The following is a 16,562-nucleotide window of genomic DNA, read 5'->3' on the forward strand; positions in this document are numbered from 1 at the left end:
GAAGGATACATATCGAGATGCTATTGAAACACTTCGGCTTGTCTATTTGATTCTGTTCTTGCTGTTGGTTATTTGTTGGTCTCCAAAAGCATATAGGGGAAAGTAGCTAGTGTAGGTGCAATACATTTCTCAAATATCTCCTGTGTCCTCTCTCAGTTCCAGTTTCCTCGGGCAGGGAAAAGATACCACTAGCCATTGGATTTATTCTCCCCTTTTCCGTCATTCTCTCGTGGCTATATTGATCGTGTAGTTTTTCAGGCCTCCAGCTAGAGGTAGGCAACTTTCCAATCAACATATCGCTTCTAAATGCTGTTGAGTGGGTGTTTCGGGGTGAATGAAGTATGACTCCACTCACTCGTATATTGCTTTCCCGTTCGCGCAGCCACCTGTCTCATTCATCCTCTTAAACATTTTACTGACAGAAATCCCCTCTAGGATACCACGATGCGTTCATCCTTTTCGGCTGCCTGGCTAGTTGCTGTCCAAATCATCACATCAAAAGTCTTTGGCGCACCCGTGGATACGAGTCCCCCATTGTCCGATATCACGAAGGCTTCCTTGGCATTCGAACAGACAATGTGGGCACACGGTTCTGTTTTGACTGACCCCTGGTATTCTGTGGACAAGTCAACCGCGCCGGCAGGGCCCGGAACACTTCTTAAAGTGGAAAAGGTTACAGACGCCTCCTTGTACACTCTTCCTCCAGCTACATCTTTGTCACGATTCATCTATCAGTCAGAGACTTTTAATGGTACTTTGGTTCCCGTATCAGCTTATATCCTCTGGCCTCATACTATACGCGATGATGCAGAGGGCTATCTAGTCGTAGCTTGGTAGGCTTAATCCCATCCTGTTTTCCTCTATGAAAGTTGTTTCAGAAGCCCACATTCCGACTCCTGTTGACTCATCATTATACTAATTCACTGGTACAGGGCTCATGGTACTAGTGGCGCTGGCCCTAACTGTGCACCTTCGCATCTCAAGAATCTTTGGCAACATTATTTAGCTTTTTCAACTTGCCCTCCAGGGTTATGTCGTTGTTGCGACCGATTATGCTGGTCTCGGAGTTTCTAAAGACAGTTCGAATGCAAATATCCCTCACGAATTTCTGACTGCCCCTAGCCAGGCAAATGATGTCTTCTATGCTGTACAAGCGGCACAAACGGCGTTCCCAGAACTCTCCGAAAACTTCGTCATTGCTGGCCATTCTCAGGGAGGGGGGTGGCATGGGCTGCGGCACAACGTCAGGCTATTCAGCCTGTGGATGGATATCTGGGAGCCGTTTCCATTGCTCCCGTCACGAGTATTATCGGATTGCCTGACCCGCCAGCAACCTACGATGCTACTGCAATTGTTCCCAGTATCCAACTGATGTTTCCTGCGTTCAAACCCTCCGACATACTCACACCTGATGGTATTGCGAGACTCGCTTTGAGTCAACAGGTCGGTGGAAACACCTTCACGACTTTGTCGATCGTGGAGGGTTATCAACTTACGAAACCTACATGGCCGCAAAACCCCTATGTTCTGAAGTATCAAGATATCGTTAGGAATGGAGGCAAAGCTATCTCGGGGCCTTTGTTGGTGATCCACGGAGAGGCTGACCCAGTCTTGGACATCAAGCTGACTACAGCCGCGGTGCAGAAGACTGCCAGTCTATTCCCAAAAGCTTCGATTGAGTATCATAGTGTTTCTGGAACTTCTCATAATGCCGCATTGACTAGCTGTCAATGGATATGGATGAATTGGATCGCAAATCGTTTTCAAGGGATTCCGGCAGCTGTGGGGCTTAAAAGTGAGGAGCTCACAACGCCAATACCGCAGTCTGCGTATCAGATTGAGCTGAATTGGTGGGTTGCACCTGCTACAGGTAAGTCAACTTCTCAGAGAATACTTTGCTATATGTGTTGCGGGTGTGGTTTACTTCCCAATGGTTGACCACTTATGAGACATTAACAACTCCCAAGCTTTACCCTTTTGAGCAGTACTGATTCTGAGATGTTATTACAGCCCCGTTTGAGGACCCTTGAAGATGGACCACCTAATCTAGGGGGAATATGCTTATTGACTAGCATGTTAAGGACTGCTTTATTGGGAGTACAAATCCCGCATCGCAGGATCTCTTCATGTAAAACACCATCGAATATTCGACTCCATAGCGACAAAACAAGCACGCTACTGAGTCTTGGAGGATAACACAGATCGAGGGACTTTTGCTCTCTCACATACTGAAAGGGGCAGTATTATCATTAGTCTAGGAAGTTTGATAAGCGTTTCCACGCTCATTCACAACGGTTCAGCGGGCAGTACTGCAGACACAGGAATGGTTTTCACGATACATCATTACCCTAGGTACATCGTTACCCTACCATTAATACATTAATTTAATTCCGAAAGGTAGACCTTATCAAATATCGACACAATTTAACGTTGCATTAATATTTTCCGATATAAGAATTGCCAACATCGAGTGTACACCGAAATAAAACTAAAAGTCCGACTTATCAGACGCTGACTGATAGGACACTCTCACTTAGTCTTAGGCCTGGGATGACCCGCGGTTAGAGTAGCTTTGCCACTTGTTTCCACCCCCTAGAATAACTTACTGAGTCAGCAGTTGGCTCTGCGTTTCAACTAACAGGCAGGAGCAATATATTGGCTTTGCAGCCTTGCGCATAGCATCTCCCATGGTATAATTTCACCCCATTCTCCCGAAACCACCAAACTCATGGAGCCTGTAGTTGCGAAAATATGTGCTTTCTGTCAAGATTTGGTCCTGCTCAAGGAAGAACCATCAAAAAGCCGAGCTCATTATCCCACTTTAGCACTGCTTGAACAATCTAGTCAAAGCTGTTGCATGTGCAGAATGCTAGTAAACGCTGACATTTTTGAGGACGCCCGAAAGCATTCCCCAATTTATGACGTGGAGCACGAAGCCATATATTTTCAGGTAGAAGTAGAGGAGATCCATGCGAACTCCGAACTATGCTGGGCGATATTGGAAACTCGTTTGAGAGTAAGAGAATATGCGGTTCCGGGCACTTTCTCTAGCACCACCTGCTGCATAAATTGTGAGTAATCAGTCCTCTGGTATTGATTTTAATTAAAGTGTCTCCGTCCAGCTATCAACGCAAACCGTCCAATTTGGAAAACCGCTACCATATCGTTTCCAGACAAGATTTCTGTCTTGAAGGATTGGCTTCATAACTGTGAACCGAAACATGAAAAATGTAAACCACCCGTACATCAGATGCCAAAGAGGTTGATTGATGTCGGACGGCTCGGAGGAGCTCACCCTAGGATCGTCATGTCCCAGGATTTGAAGAAGCAGTCTACATCGCCCATCAAGTATACTACACTGAGCTACTGCTGGGGACGCGCAAATTTCTGTACCACCAAAGAAAACGAGACGTTGCACAAACAAGAACTTGACTACGAATATCTCCCTCAGACTTTAAAGGATGCAATAACAGTGACCCGCCAACTGAGCATTCCCTATATATGGATCGACGCTTTATGCATAGTGCAGGATGACCCTGCGGAATGAGAAATTGAAGCCTCCAGAATGCGAGACTTTTACTCGGGAAGTTCACTTACTATCGCCGCATCAGATGCAGTTGACGGGTATACGGGATGTTTCCCAGCCAGTTTCGATGACAACGGCGGCTTGGACCCACCCGGTATCTTTTTCACCACTAGCAACATTAGAGACGGAGGGGGATCCATTGTACGATTTCAGTCAGCAGATATCAGACGACTTACTGAAGATGTAGTGCTCAACACCAGAGGTTGGGTGCTTCAAGAGATGGTGCTTTCCAATCGCATTGTCCATTGCATGAAGTCCGGACTCTACTGGCAGTGTAGATGTGCCTTTCAGACCGAAACAGGCCTGAAGCTTGATCGATCAGCTGTGAATGAGAACTCGCTCGCCATCCTACCACACGATGCTCAGATAAGGACGGAGACCAGTAAGATATGGTGGAACTGGATGGAGAACTACACGCGACGGCACTTCACATATCCAATAGATAGGCTACCTGCCTTGACGGGGATTACTCGGCATTATCAAGTTGCTACTAAGGATGTTCCGATCCTTGGTCTTTGGGAAAGCACCTTTTCTCAAGATCTACTATGGAGGAGAGATACGATGATACCACCAGACGAGTTTGAGCCAATCCCAAATCCTATACGAAATGCTCCTTCTTGGACTTGGCTATCATTCCCACATCAGATTTCGTTCAAATACTTAGACAGGGACAGTGATGGCGAAATTCAACATCATATTGAACTTCTCGATTGGGCAGTCAACTGGGACTCTGAGCCACTGACGTCCGGTATCAATTCCACTCGACTTATTTTAAACGGGCCCGTTAGACAGTGCGTTCTAAGCGACATAAGAAAACGGACAGTGTTCGATACACCCTTCTTTGACCTTGGTGGAGAGGAAGATCAAGCTCCCAAATCTGCAGGCGACTTTGATGGCGAAGTCCGATCGATTCCTACCAAATATTTGTGTATGCTTGTACAGACCAGACCTCGTGAGCCGGATCATTACTTGAGGCAGAAGTTCCTTGTATTGGAGCTTTGCCCGCGTACAGATGCGTACCGGCGAATAGGGATAGGATGCATTGACACCAGGTCTTCAAATTTTGATTTGACGAACCGACGAACTCTGAGTCTTGTATAAGAGCGAAATGGCCGCCACATTGGTACCACTTGAGCACGGAAGTTACTTATTCTCCTTGTAATATTTATTCCTCGTACCCAGAACTCGACAACTCGTTATACGCGAAACATCAACTTCAAGTATTGACCCTCCTTGAACTCCTAGAGCCCAAAGGACACCGTCGCCACGTTCTACGAGCTAAATACAATCATTCGTAAGGTCCAACTAGCTCGCGCTTTTTATGACGCAGAACTCAACAGTAGCAAAGGACTCTTTGCCCGTGTTTCTCGACAGCCCAAAGGCCAATCTCCGGCTTGGGACAACTGCTTGTGGTCTTTCTAGAAGCGGCGGAAAGGAAATCTAGAGGGTATGATGGGAAGGGAAGGATACATCGATGGCTGAATTGGGATGTCACTTGATGGTCAGACCTAGAAGATGAAGATAAGAATAGAGCTGCACGCAAGCAGAAAATGTTTAGGATACTGTATCGGGAAACAAGCGGGAAGCGCACTTGCGCGTTGGATTTAGCAGGTCCATGTTTAATACACTGGAGAAAGAAAGAAACCTCAAAATGCTGTTGTCAAAGTATCTGCAATGCTCATTTCTTATCCCAAATTATCCACAATGCTATGAATGAAACCCGACCATCCAACCAACTCGGACTCCAAGTGTATGCAAACCAATCCTCATGCCAAAAAAACCCATACAACTTGCCGTCATAAAAACATATCTACATCTTCCTCATCCAACCACAGCCTTCATACTCAGACTCTCGAGGAAACCCGCCAAGTCCTCCTTCTTGACCTCCACTACACAATGTTCAAAACTGTCAATCCTCACCCTAGCATTCGTCTCCTCGACAACCTCTTGGAACGCATTCCCGAATTTGTTCCTCCCGAAGCCCTTTACTTGCTCCGCTTCGTCGTCCTCGTCATCTTCGGATTCGGATTCAGAATCATCAGAGCCTTCAGACTCCGTTTCATCCTCTTCATCATCATTTTGTCTCGCAGCTCGTTTCTCTTCCCTAACTTTCTCCTTATTCTTCTTTTTTAGCTCGCGCGCTTTGGCTTTAGCCTCGCGCTTCGCTTTTTTCTCCTTAGCAGCCGTCTTGTCGCCAAACCCCATTCCCCCACCTCCACCCCCGCCAGTTCCAACGACAACATATACGCCGCGGTTTTCATTAAGACCTGCGACGACGAGTGGGGTGCCGCGTCCACCATGACCTAGCTTCCCTTTACTCTCACGCTCCTGCTCAGCGATAGCTTCGCCGATCCAGAGCGCGAGTTTGGTAAGTGCGGCTGGGTGTGTGAAGAGGGCGACGTCAGGGCCATCTTTGACGACGCACATTCGAAAGGCGCGGAGATGGCGGATTTGGCGCTTTTCGATTAGGCCGGTGCCAGTGCGCAGGATGGCACGGTGAAGATGTTGGGCTGTTGGGAGTGCGGCTTTAAGTTCATCGATTCTGTTTACTTATTAGTCCTGGCTATCGTTCAAATGGCAAATTTACTTACTTTTCGAGAGCATCATATGCGTCCCAGAATCTCCCAACCCATTCCTCGCCTTCCAAAGTCCCATCCTCGTCCGTAGTCTCCTTGTTATCTCTACCTCGATCCCATCCTCCAACTTGGAGCGTCGAGACAGCTTGCTTTCCTACTTCAAGAAGGGCACCTACAACTATACCGACATCTTGAGCGCTAAGTGTTGCTGTCCAGCCCCAACTCCGGACGAATCCCCAGCCTTCCTTAGCTCCCCCTCGATCTTTGCCATCAGTGTCTGCTGATGGTACTAAATCGTCCAGGCCGTACATCTCAGAGTATTTTAGCAGTTTGGTTCGTAAGCCCCTCTTCAGCTCCATATCCATATGTGTATAGCTTTGTTTACATTGGACAAGACTGACTCCCATCTTGGCGAGTAATTTGTGCAAACGTTTTCGTCCATTGTCAGACCAGATATGTAACCGTGCAGAGAGGTAGGGAGAATGCAGCATGCTATCATACAAACTCCAATGCCGGATGAGAAGAAATTTCGGTTCAGGGGAGAGACGAATTGCGGTGTCAGTAGGACCCCGTGCACATGTAGGGATAATGCCACTGTTTTCAGGCAGCATGTTCCGGTTTGAGGTATAGCTTGACTCTGAAAGCTCGGGAGGATTCAAACGTCGAACTTCATCTCGTAGTAACTGCCGTATCCTTGACCCACGTGTACCCAGCCAACTGGACGCAGCTGTTGATGGATTCTGGGAAGAGACGGTGACGCCTATTGCAGATCTCCCGTATAACTCCATAGATGTAACTCCTACAATCGTCATCCATAGAAGGTCATTGTCTTCCCGGCCAAGTTCTGACGCAAGAGAATACATCATTGAGGCTATAGGTTCCGAGTATGATGCTCCAAGTGAGTAGTAGGCCTGTAGAACGGTTTCGTGTTTCCGGCGAAGCTTTAGTAGACGTCGCCGCAGTGTTCGTGCCGAAGGGCCTCTAGGGGGTTGCGCAGGGGTAGGTGATACAGATCGTGAAGCAGTAGTATCTAATGGTGGCGGGCCATCTAATGACATGAGGCCTCTTTGAGCTGGACGCGTTGAAGGGGAATCGGGTATCGGACTAGACTGCAGAATATGTTAGTAGATATAAATAATAGTAATTGATATACGCATACCGAATTACTTCTCCGCCGTTGCCTTGGTCTATCATCATCGTCACTGCTTTCATCCTCTTCGTCCCTATCTGACCAAGACTTCCGTTTCTGCCCTAGCTTGGGTTCTACTACGTCCTCGTTCTCACTCCCCGTCTCGCTTCCCTCACTATCATCATCATTCTCCTCGACCTCTGGCATATCAATTAATGCCATATACGCGTCTCTTTCGGTATCCAGCTGTTCTTCGATATCCCCATCATCAAAAACAACAATACCACCCTTGCCAGGTTTATACCCCCTCAGAAGTTTCCCACCATCAACTCCAAGTTGCTTCATGGGTTCCCCACCCTCCTCTGGCGGTGGTAACGTAGGATAACCCCCAAAGACATTCCCCAGGTTCCACGGTCGTCTCGCATCTATAACCCAGACTTCCACCCCACCATAACTATCCACGTCTTCCTCTGTATCAATTCCCAGCAGACCTCCAAGATCAACCAATCCTCCAACACCCAGACAAACCACAACACCTCCACTGCCACCCTGACTCTCCATCATCGGCCGAATAACATTTCGACCCGCCTTCTCCAAGTCACCATAGCCTGCAATCGGTTGGATCTTGTGCGGTATGTAGTCGCGTTTAAGTAGTTGGGTAAGGATTCGACAGCCGCATAGTGCATCAGGTTCGAGAGCGACGAGTATCAGGACTGGTGGGGAGAGGGGGTGGTGTGTCCGCTGGAGATGTAGGTAGAGGGTGGAAATGAGTGACCGCGGTAGATACATTTTTATGAGCTTCTAAAAGTATATGAATTCATAGCAGGCCCAGGAGAGTTAAGGGAGACGGTTTATATTGCAATTGATGTGGTTGCGAACCAGAAGTCGCGGTCTGGTGGGATGCCGGATGGACGCGTCTGAAGATCCAAGGACGGCGGCTTACTGCTGGAAGGCTGCCATGAGTATTTCGAAAACTGATATGGTTATATTGATACGTTGGATCCTTCTGTAAATAACGAGTCTGTGGAGTTCTCAAAGGTTTTGTATGTCTGTGGAGTAGGTGGTGGTGGTGGTGTTTTTGACGGCTAGGTCTCAAAAGTCGCGAACCTCGATTTGGGGACGCGACCTATCAGGCCGGGCGCTAAAAATCTTGACATGCAAAGAACGGCACGGCACCAACCTTCCATCAACATAGATAGGTAGGTATATCCATCATGAAAAGTCTATTTAACAACAAGAAGTCGAATATCCTCATTCGATGTATTTTACTTGATCTCCATGGGACAGTTTTCATACTTGTGATCACGTGCGTATCCTCGAGTGTGGTTCCATACCTACCCAAGGTAGTTCTTTGCAAGTTCGACTAGTCTTGAGAAATCAGCTATTACCTTTGAGTACCAAGTTATTATTCCTGTGAATCAGAGGCATTTGTGGAGAGCCTTTATCAAATATGTATACCTGGAGTTAGTTTCTTCGCATCTTCTATACTTTCTCAAGACACTGATAATGTAGCTTCCATGTGTATACACATTTTCCTATGCAGTATATCAAACCCGCTCCCAAATCTCTATCGAAGCTAATAAAGTGCTCACCACCATCGCCATCCCTACATTTGCACTGGAGACCACAATCCACCCGGTAGTAACACCGGGAGTCAATAGATCACAACCATCAATCACAAGCTTCCTCACAATCGTCCCTCTAGTCGCCTCCCACTCCTTCCTTTCTCTCTTGACTTTTTCCGCATCTTCTTTCTCTTCGCTTTGCTTAGCAGGGCTAGCACCTAATCCCCACAACTGTACAACTCCCAGCAGCAAACTGAGACAAATACCATAAAACCAGAATTTATTCGCTTCCAAAAACAGCGGTGTAGCCCAATCACTTTCATGAACACCCATAGCATCCAACTTCTCTTCATCAGCCTCAAATTACCTCCCACATCTCACCCGTCTGGAAAATTGGGGGACAAGAAAGAAAAGCTCACAAGCGTAAACAGTTCCAAAAAATTATACAATGCCAAACAACTCCATTTCCCAACTTCCAGCACACCCACAACCCCACTGCTTCCCACAAAAGCTTTATAAGACAAAACGAAACAATCAGCCCATTTCAGGAGCCGGAAGTAACGGCGTCCGAGTGCGATTTGGTATCTCGCGCGGAGATAGGGGTTGGGGGATATGGAGTGGAAGGCGATGACTTGGGCCACGGCTTGGAATAGGCGGAGAGTTTTCTCAAGGCCCGCTGAGCAGGTATTAGCGAAGCCCGGTGAGGAGATAGGGTACGGTACCAGCGTCGTTTGTGAAGCGTGAGATTTTGATTAGAGAGAGCATCGTGACAGGACCTGGGAGATCAAAGCAATAGGTGAGGACACAGTACAAATTAATCTATGTAATCTTGTCGATATATTCTACTCGATGGCGGTGAGTTCATTTTCTAGCGCTTTAATATTATTTACACTGAAGGCCGACGAGTAAGTGAGATATCAGCCCAAGAATGGGGCTGTTAAGATGAGATTGCTAAGCTTCCACAGACCCGCAAATGCTTCTGCGCCACGTGTGGCGTTGCCGATTTTTATGTACAGACGGATGAACTGAACAAGCAAACCCCTCCCCCTCTCCCCAAAGATGTTCTGTTCATAGTAAGCTTTCCTCCTCTTCCTTCCCCTCTTGAATGTCGATCCAGAGCTGGTGTGAAAGAAGTGCGGGGTAAGACTTCAATGTTCCACACATCATGGTGAACTAGTTCACCAAGCTTGAATGATAAGACAAGCCCCAGATCGGAAAAGTCGAAGTCTCAACATACTGTAGTGGAATGGAATATCTGCCGAAGTTTCGTATATGCACCGGAAGAGATCTTGGTAGCGTTTGGTCCCAAACTTCGGGACTGAAGATCCCCCACCTTTGTAAGATTACCTAGAAGTATAAAGTAAGTACTGTAGTACAACTGAAGCGAAGGAGTCTGCGAAGGTAAAAGTTGAGATAAGACAATTTAACTTCTGAAATACTTGATTCTCACTTATTCCACCATCAAGTTGTTTCCACTGTTTAGGATTCGATTTCGATAACCGCAATATCAACCCACTTGCAATCCACAATGGCTGAAGCCCAGCCTCTGATCAATGCTCTTCACCCCTCAGTTATTGACCGAATGGATCCTCAATTTGCAGAGATCTATACGAAATATCAAGGTGACCCTCTAATACGTTGCTATTTCTCGGCACTTGCTGACTTCATCCACCCAGCTCCCAAAATCCGCGCCGACCAAGTCACGTATGAAGAATACAATGCCGATAGATCTAAATACACATTCACTATAGTACCAGGACCAAGACCAGAAGTTGGAAGCGTCAAAGAATACAGGATTCCCGTCTCAGAGCCAGCCGGCGAAATCACCATTCAACTCTTTGCCCCTACCGAGGAAGCCATCGCTGCCGGCGGCTTGCGGACCGCAGATGGAAAGCTGCCAGCACATTTAGACTACCATGGTGGTGGCTTTGTGATTGGTACTTTGCAATCAGACGAGTCTTGGTGTAGACAAGCATGTCAGGCACTTGGATGCATTATTCTGAATGTTGATTACAGACTGTCACCCGAGTTTCCTCATCCCGTTCCATTGACTGATTCCTGGGCAGCTTTGAAATGGGTGTTTGCTCATGCTGTGGAGCTGAAGATTGATACTTCAAGAGTTTCAATTGGAGGCCTATCTGCTGGTGGTCAAATTGCTGCCGTGCTTGCACTTCTCGCTAGGGACGAGCCTGACATGCCGAAGTTGGCTCACCAGATGCTTATTGTCCCTGTTGTAGATACAAGATTCGTACCACTGGAAGGACCTTGTCATCCCAGCGTTCCGTATGAAAGTTACATCAAGAATGAATTCGCTCCTTGCTTGCCCTTGAACCGTCTACGGTGGTTTTACAAGCTTTGGTTGGGAACTGATATGGGTATGATTTCTCCCAAAACCCAATTTTCTTTGCTCAGACAACCTTAATGATACGAAACACGAGCCATACTGAACCCTTCAATAGAAGCACGGAAGATAACAACAGCGGACTTCCGCGCATCACCGATCCTTGCTTCGTCGCACGCAAACCTTGCACCGGCTTCGGTTTATGTTGCTGGAGTCGATACTCTGACGTCGGAAGGTATTGCATATCACGAGAAGCTCAAGAGCTCTGGCACACCTAGTACCCTGAAAGTGTATGAGGGTTGTGGCCATCCATTTGGACACTGGGATGGCGAATTGGAAAAGGCTAAGGAGTTCATCCAGGACACTATATCTGCATTAAAACTGGCCTACAAAGTTTAGAGACTTCTTTGGGTCACTTGATTCATAGGGGAAGATATATGTGGGGGTTCCAGTATTTCCCAAACATGAAGGAATCAGAGCCTTTCCCATAAGCAAGGGTTGTGTCGTCATCCACTTGGTTGGTTCTTGTTCTTGCAAATTATTAGTTTCAGACCACCCTCTCCTAAACCTGTACTTGATTTAGAAGTAGAATACTAGAAGAATGAAGATTGTTTTAACTTTAACGAATCGAGTTTCTACCGCCCCTATTAATGTAATGTCTCGAACAAGTTAGCGCCTCGCTTCTGTCTTGGTGGCGACTGCCTCTCAACCTCGAAAAATGAACAAACTTCTCATCTTTCGTGTCTTCCCATCTTCGACAAACCTGTTCTCTTGCACTATTTTCTCATTCCCAGCTTAGTTTGAGTTACATCCTACATCGTCTCTGATAATGCCACCGCAAATGCACGAAGACGAAGGCAATTTTGCCCCCTTAGCCCCTCAGTCACAGGAGTCCGTTCAGTTGTCTGCAGGGAAGCAGAGAGCTTGCGCGGAGTTCGTCTATATTTCATGCAGTGTGGAGTCATTGATCGATACTTGCTGGTCTTTTACCGATCCGGAACCACTCGAGGCTTTGATAGAGCAGAGCTCCCGTCCGGACACAAAACACGATTCAAAGGCAAGATCCCTCCTCTCTTGTGGTGCGCCCATCCTCCAGCTACTTCTCAGCCTATGCACTATTGTCAGAGTCCAGGATAAATTAATTGAATTCGGCCACATAATACATAGACTTGATGATCTCATTCTCATTGCAAGAGAGAAATGTTATGCATTTCCATACAAAGATGTTCCATTTTGCTGGGTTGAGCTATTTCGATTTGCGAGCTTTCTCAAGGCCTCTGTTTTAGCGATGGAAAGCACTTGGGGGGAGACAAAACACTTTCTGCCTCGGAACAACAAATCTGAAGGCTTCCAGGTCGGATTTCCGGGGCTTTCAGAAAAAACCATAGATGGAATGGTCGAGGCGATCGATACTGCTCTCATCATGACCGGTCACCCTTCAGATGACAAGGCACGAGTCAAGATCAATCATATACTCGAGATTCTTCAAAGTATTCATCAGAGAAAGTTCAACAACAACGCAGACATTCCATCGCCTTCAAAGCGCCCGAGACTCGATAGCGATCCTTTTCCTCGGGCATCTTTGACGCCAAATGTCCAGAGGCCAGTCTCGATTTTCTCTGATCCTTCGATACCGGCTCTCGAAAGGCATATGCAGCATCCCAACAATGAAGGTCTCGGACCTGAACCCCTCTTGATTAAAGGTTCGCTGACAGGATGGCCGGCTCTCACCAAATGGAAGGATATCTCGTACTTGAGGTCAAATACCATTGGGGGTCGACGATTAGTACCAGTGGAAATTGGCAAGAGTTATGTCGACTCAGCATGGGGCCAAAGCATTATTACATTCAACAAATTCCTCGACGACTACGTTCTCGACTCACCAGGAAAACCTGGTAACGGCATGGCATACCTTGCACAATATGACCTATTCGAGCATATCCCAGCCCTAAGAAACGACATCATGATTCCGGATCTCTGCTACGCAACTTGTTCACCACCTCATCACTCTTCGCCTTTCCTCACCAAACATTCTGCACTTCCACGATTGGAGGATCCCATTTTGAATGCCTGGTTTGGGCCAGCAGGGACCGTTAGTCCAACGCATACCGATCCATATCACAACATTCTCGCACAAGTCGTTGGGAGAAAATATGTCAGACTCTATGCTCCACGAGAACATAAGAAGTTGTATCCCAAAGGCATCGAGGAAGGCGGTGTCGATATGAGTAACACGAGTAATGTCGATATTGGACTTATCTCTGGCATGGACGGCAATGTTGACGATCAGAAAGCGGCCGTCGACGAGTTTCCGCTGTTTAAGGAAGCAGAATATGTCGATGTTATACTAGAGGCTGGAGACTGTCTGTATATCCCACTAGGTTGGTGGCATTATGTCAGAAGCCTCAGTGTAAGTTTTAGTGTTAGCTTCTGGTTTAACGACACAAACGATTCGGATTGAAGAATCATCGTTGGGCTGTGGCAACCATGGTGGTTGGCCCTATTATTTGCATGTTTCTTTACGAGCTTACTCCAAATATCTCTCCAGAGATCTGCAGGCTCTCTTCCAAAACTCTAGCAGCAGTTGCCTCCACATTGCCAGAATTGATGTCAAGCAACTCATTACCTAGAAGGTCGGGATACTTGTCACACTTATCGCCGGCTCTGATGATTTTGGTCACATGTTGCTTTGATCCATGCTGATCTCAAATTGAGTATCGGGTGTGCTAAACAGCATTCGCTCCGGAAAAGATTAGAATAAGACCAAAGTTCTGATTTGGCGTACCCCAACAATCAACATTGAAAAGAGACACGACACGAAGCCTTTCTCATGGTTCTCAGACTACATTCGATGAGCGAATCAGGTATCTGGGAAAGATCGCTGACTTAACTACTGCTTGCTCTCGTTCGAGGGCGGTTGTCATGATTGGCATAGAGTGAACAACGTTCCTGGATAAATGGGCTTTGATATTGAAGTCTACAAGTCTGATTAGAAGCTCTATGTAAGTTTGTTCAAGATGTCGCTAACATCAACGGATATTATTACCCCTCTAAGCTCTACATAATTCATCAGGACCCACGCTATTGAATTTGGTATCATCCCCCTTCCAACTCCATACCGATTTCCGAGGGAGTGTCCCCACCTATAAAGAATAACCTCTTTGTACCTCATTCATTTAGTCTAACTCCCTCTTCATCCGATTCCTCAAACCTGGTCTGATTCCCAGCCATCGTTAAAAACCCTTCCTTGAACACCTCATTAACCTCCCACTGAAAGGGGTTATTCCGATTCGCAATAAATTCTCCTAACAACCTAGCCTGTTTAATACCTGCCACATCCCCAATACTGCACAACCGCTGCGAGACCCACGCCCTAACCTCATCACTCGACAGATCCATCACCCCAACCAGATACAACGGCCATAATATAAAATTGCCTCTCGACCCCGTCAATAGCCGCGCCGGTTCCGTCGAGTCCTGCGCAGAAGTATGCTGCGGAACCGAAGCAAGAATATCCCGCGAACACTGCATCGAAACTACCTTAGAATCCCTGAAAATCGCCTCATTTTCCTCTGGTGAAAAGCTCGGCACCAGACTTTTAGCATCAGCAATCAGCTGGTCCCTTATTGTCTCACCGAGCAAAATCCTACACGTGCGCGTCCCGTTCCAGATCTGCGCCGACCAATGCTCGCTATAAATGTGATACTTGCCATTCCATACCAGATGTGGATTCTCGTCCGTGTATACGGTTTCGTATCTAAATTCTTTCGGCACTCGGCTGAAGATTTCGGCGAAGCGATTGTCGATTTCCAACGCGCCGTTGACTACATTGCGCGGACCAACGATTTTCGAGTCCCGGATTGCAGCACGGAAGATGGTGAAGTCGATGATGACGCCGGTGGAGCGCCAGGCGGTCTTTCCTGTATCCATATGTTTTGCGGCGATGTTGCGCAGCTCGATCATGTGTGCTGGCATGGGAATTGTTCGCTGGATGCAGGAGAGCATGATGTAAGCCAGGACTTGGATAAACATGCGCTGGCCAGCCTCTGTTTCGAATTGTTCGAGACCGCGGAGCTTAACAAGGGCCGTGGCCCCGTTGACGTGCTCAGTCCAGGCGTTTAGGGATCGCTCGTTGGTGCCGGTTACGGTTTCGTAGATGCTAAGGATCATAACTGAGAAGAGGGTACTGTCTTTCTTTACGTCGGTAGGGGATCTGAGAGCTGCGTTGGTGAGGCGGAGGGCTCTGACATAGTCTTTTCGAGATCTGGTTAGGAGCTCGGGTGTATGGAGGGTGTTGGAGAGACTGGCGAGACCGACGGCGCTCATGCTGGCGAGGAGATGTTCATCTGCGTTGGTTTGGTTGCATAACGCGCCTAGAAACTCGAAGTTTCGAAGCCACAGGGGCGACTTTGAGTAGAAGAAAGCCTGAGCACGAAATTCAAGTGGTGTCTTTGGAGGAAGGTTGAATGAACCCAATGAACCAAAAGGTACCATTTCCTGAACAAAGCCTCCGTGCAAGTTAGGTTCCAATACAAGCTCAGCGAATTCTTTCTTCAAGTATTCCTGCTCATCGTCGACTGGTGGGGTCCAGTTGTCGCTACTGATTGTCGACGCCGGCGATTTTGACGCCGGCCTTTGTTTTTGTTTTGCTTTTGAACTTGAACTTGCCTTTGCCTTCCCCTTGGCCTTCCCAATTACAGCTTCACTTTCATCCCGAAATATAAGATCTAATTGGTCCCGGTAACCTGGGCAGGGCCGTTGTCCGCGTATGCACTGGCTGCATGATGGAGTGGCACGATCACACTAGTGCTGTTAGGAAAGCTTGATACGACATGTCGGAACAATCGTTTTGAAACAAGAGTTGGGGGCGCAAATCGAGGGGAATATGACTAGGGTACAAGTAAAGCCCACTTACTCGTGTCTTCCTGTCTCTGCATGCTTGGCATCCTTTCGAAGGCTTGCCACAATACACCATCCTTAAAGTGCCGTTGGAATGAATCAATGGGGCGCTTATTGTGAAAAGTTATGTATGTATACTCAGCTCAGGTATACTTGTAGGTATCCGAAATCCATCGACAGAAAGCATACAAGTAGACAGACCAGCGCAGGACTTTCAGATTGATACCAGAGCTCTTATTCTATCTGACTGTGCACACCCATGAGTTTTTACAAGGCACAAACTGCAGCAGACCCAACTCGGGGGGCTTAGCGACAGCAGATGCGTAAGGGTTCAGCTTGAGCCACAGTCAGCAAAGGCATTTATCGGATTGGTTCGAGCAGCTCCCTTACTAGCAAGATTCGGATCGAATCGGTGTTGCCGTGGACTGGACTGGACTCACTCACCTTACTAAGAGGCCTCAGGGAC

The 16,562-nt window shown here is 47.3% G+C and overlaps 7 protein-coding genes across 7 annotated transcripts; 4 read left to right on the forward strand and 3 right to left on the reverse strand.

Moving 5' to 3' along the window:
* Positions 1-2,728: 2,728 nt before the first annotated feature.
* LHYA1_G005844 (uncharacterized protein) lies at positions 2,729-3,547 on the forward strand (the record flags this gene model as incomplete). The annotated part of the gene is made up of 2 exons (XM_031150788.1): positions 2,729-3,071; positions 3,123-3,547. 2 exons carry the CDS (start codon positions 2,729-2,731, stop codon positions 3,545-3,547), a joined length of 768 nt encoding a protein of 255 aa, XP_031003678.1.
* Positions 3,548-3,565: 18 nt separating this feature from the next.
* LHYA1_G005845 (uncharacterized protein) lies at positions 3,566-4,542 on the forward strand (the record flags this gene model as incomplete). Its single annotated transcript, XM_031150789.1, is given in 2 exon segments — positions 3,566-4,514; positions 4,529-4,542. The coding sequence occupies 2 exon segments, from the start codon at positions 3,566-3,568 to the stop codon at positions 4,540-4,542; spliced, it is 963 nt and encodes a 320-aa protein (XP_031003677.1).
* An 865-nt stretch (positions 4,543-5,407) lies between these two features.
* Positions 5,408-8,080, reverse strand: sna41 (Cell division control protein 45-like protein; the record flags this gene model as incomplete). Its single annotated transcript, XM_031150790.1, has 3 exons — positions 5,408-6,128; positions 6,178-7,271; positions 7,322-8,080. 3 exons carry the CDS (start codon positions 8,078-8,080, stop codon positions 5,408-5,410), a joined length of 2,574 nt encoding a protein of 857 aa, XP_031003676.1.
* Positions 8,081-8,883: 803 nt separating this feature from the next.
* Positions 8,884-9,621, reverse strand: LHYA1_G005847 (uncharacterized protein; the record flags this gene model as incomplete). Its single annotated transcript, XM_031150791.1, has 3 exons — positions 8,884-9,213; positions 9,276-9,532; positions 9,579-9,621. Coding segments are annotated over 3 exons (630 nt in total), but the record flags the coding sequence as incomplete, so codon positions are not given.
* Positions 9,622-10,384: 763 nt separating this feature from the next.
* LHYA1_G005848 (AB hydrolase superfamily protein) lies at positions 10,385-11,596 on the forward strand (the record flags this gene model as incomplete). Its single annotated transcript, XM_031150792.1, has 2 exons — positions 10,385-11,231; positions 11,316-11,596. The coding sequence occupies 2 exons, from the start codon at positions 10,385-10,387 to the stop codon at positions 11,594-11,596; spliced, it is 1,128 nt and encodes a 375-aa protein (XP_031003684.1).
* Positions 11,597-12,026: 430 nt separating this feature from the next.
* JMJ30_0 (Lysine-specific demethylase) lies at positions 12,027-13,658 on the forward strand (the record flags this gene model as incomplete). The annotated part of the gene is made up of 2 exons (XM_031150793.1): positions 12,027-12,130; positions 12,152-13,658. The coding sequence occupies 2 exons, from the start codon at positions 12,027-12,029 to the stop codon at positions 13,656-13,658; spliced, it is 1,611 nt and encodes a 536-aa protein (XP_031003683.1).
* A 707-nt stretch (positions 13,659-14,365) lies between these two features.
* LHYA1_G005850 (uncharacterized protein) lies at positions 14,366-16,172 on the reverse strand (the record flags this gene model as incomplete). Its single annotated transcript, XM_031150794.1, has 2 exons — positions 14,366-16,000; positions 16,113-16,172. 2 exons carry the CDS (start codon positions 16,170-16,172, stop codon positions 14,366-14,368), a joined length of 1,695 nt encoding a protein of 564 aa, XP_031003692.1.
* Positions 16,173-16,562: the final 390 nt, after the last annotated feature.

The sequence above is a fragment of the Lachnellula hyalina genome, assembly GCF_007821495.1.
Source record: "Lachnellula hyalina strain CBS 185.66 chromosome Unknown contig00113, whole genome shotgun sequence".
Taxonomy (NCBI): Eukaryota; Fungi; Ascomycota; class Leotiomycetes; order Helotiales; family Lachnaceae; genus Lachnellula; species Lachnellula hyalina.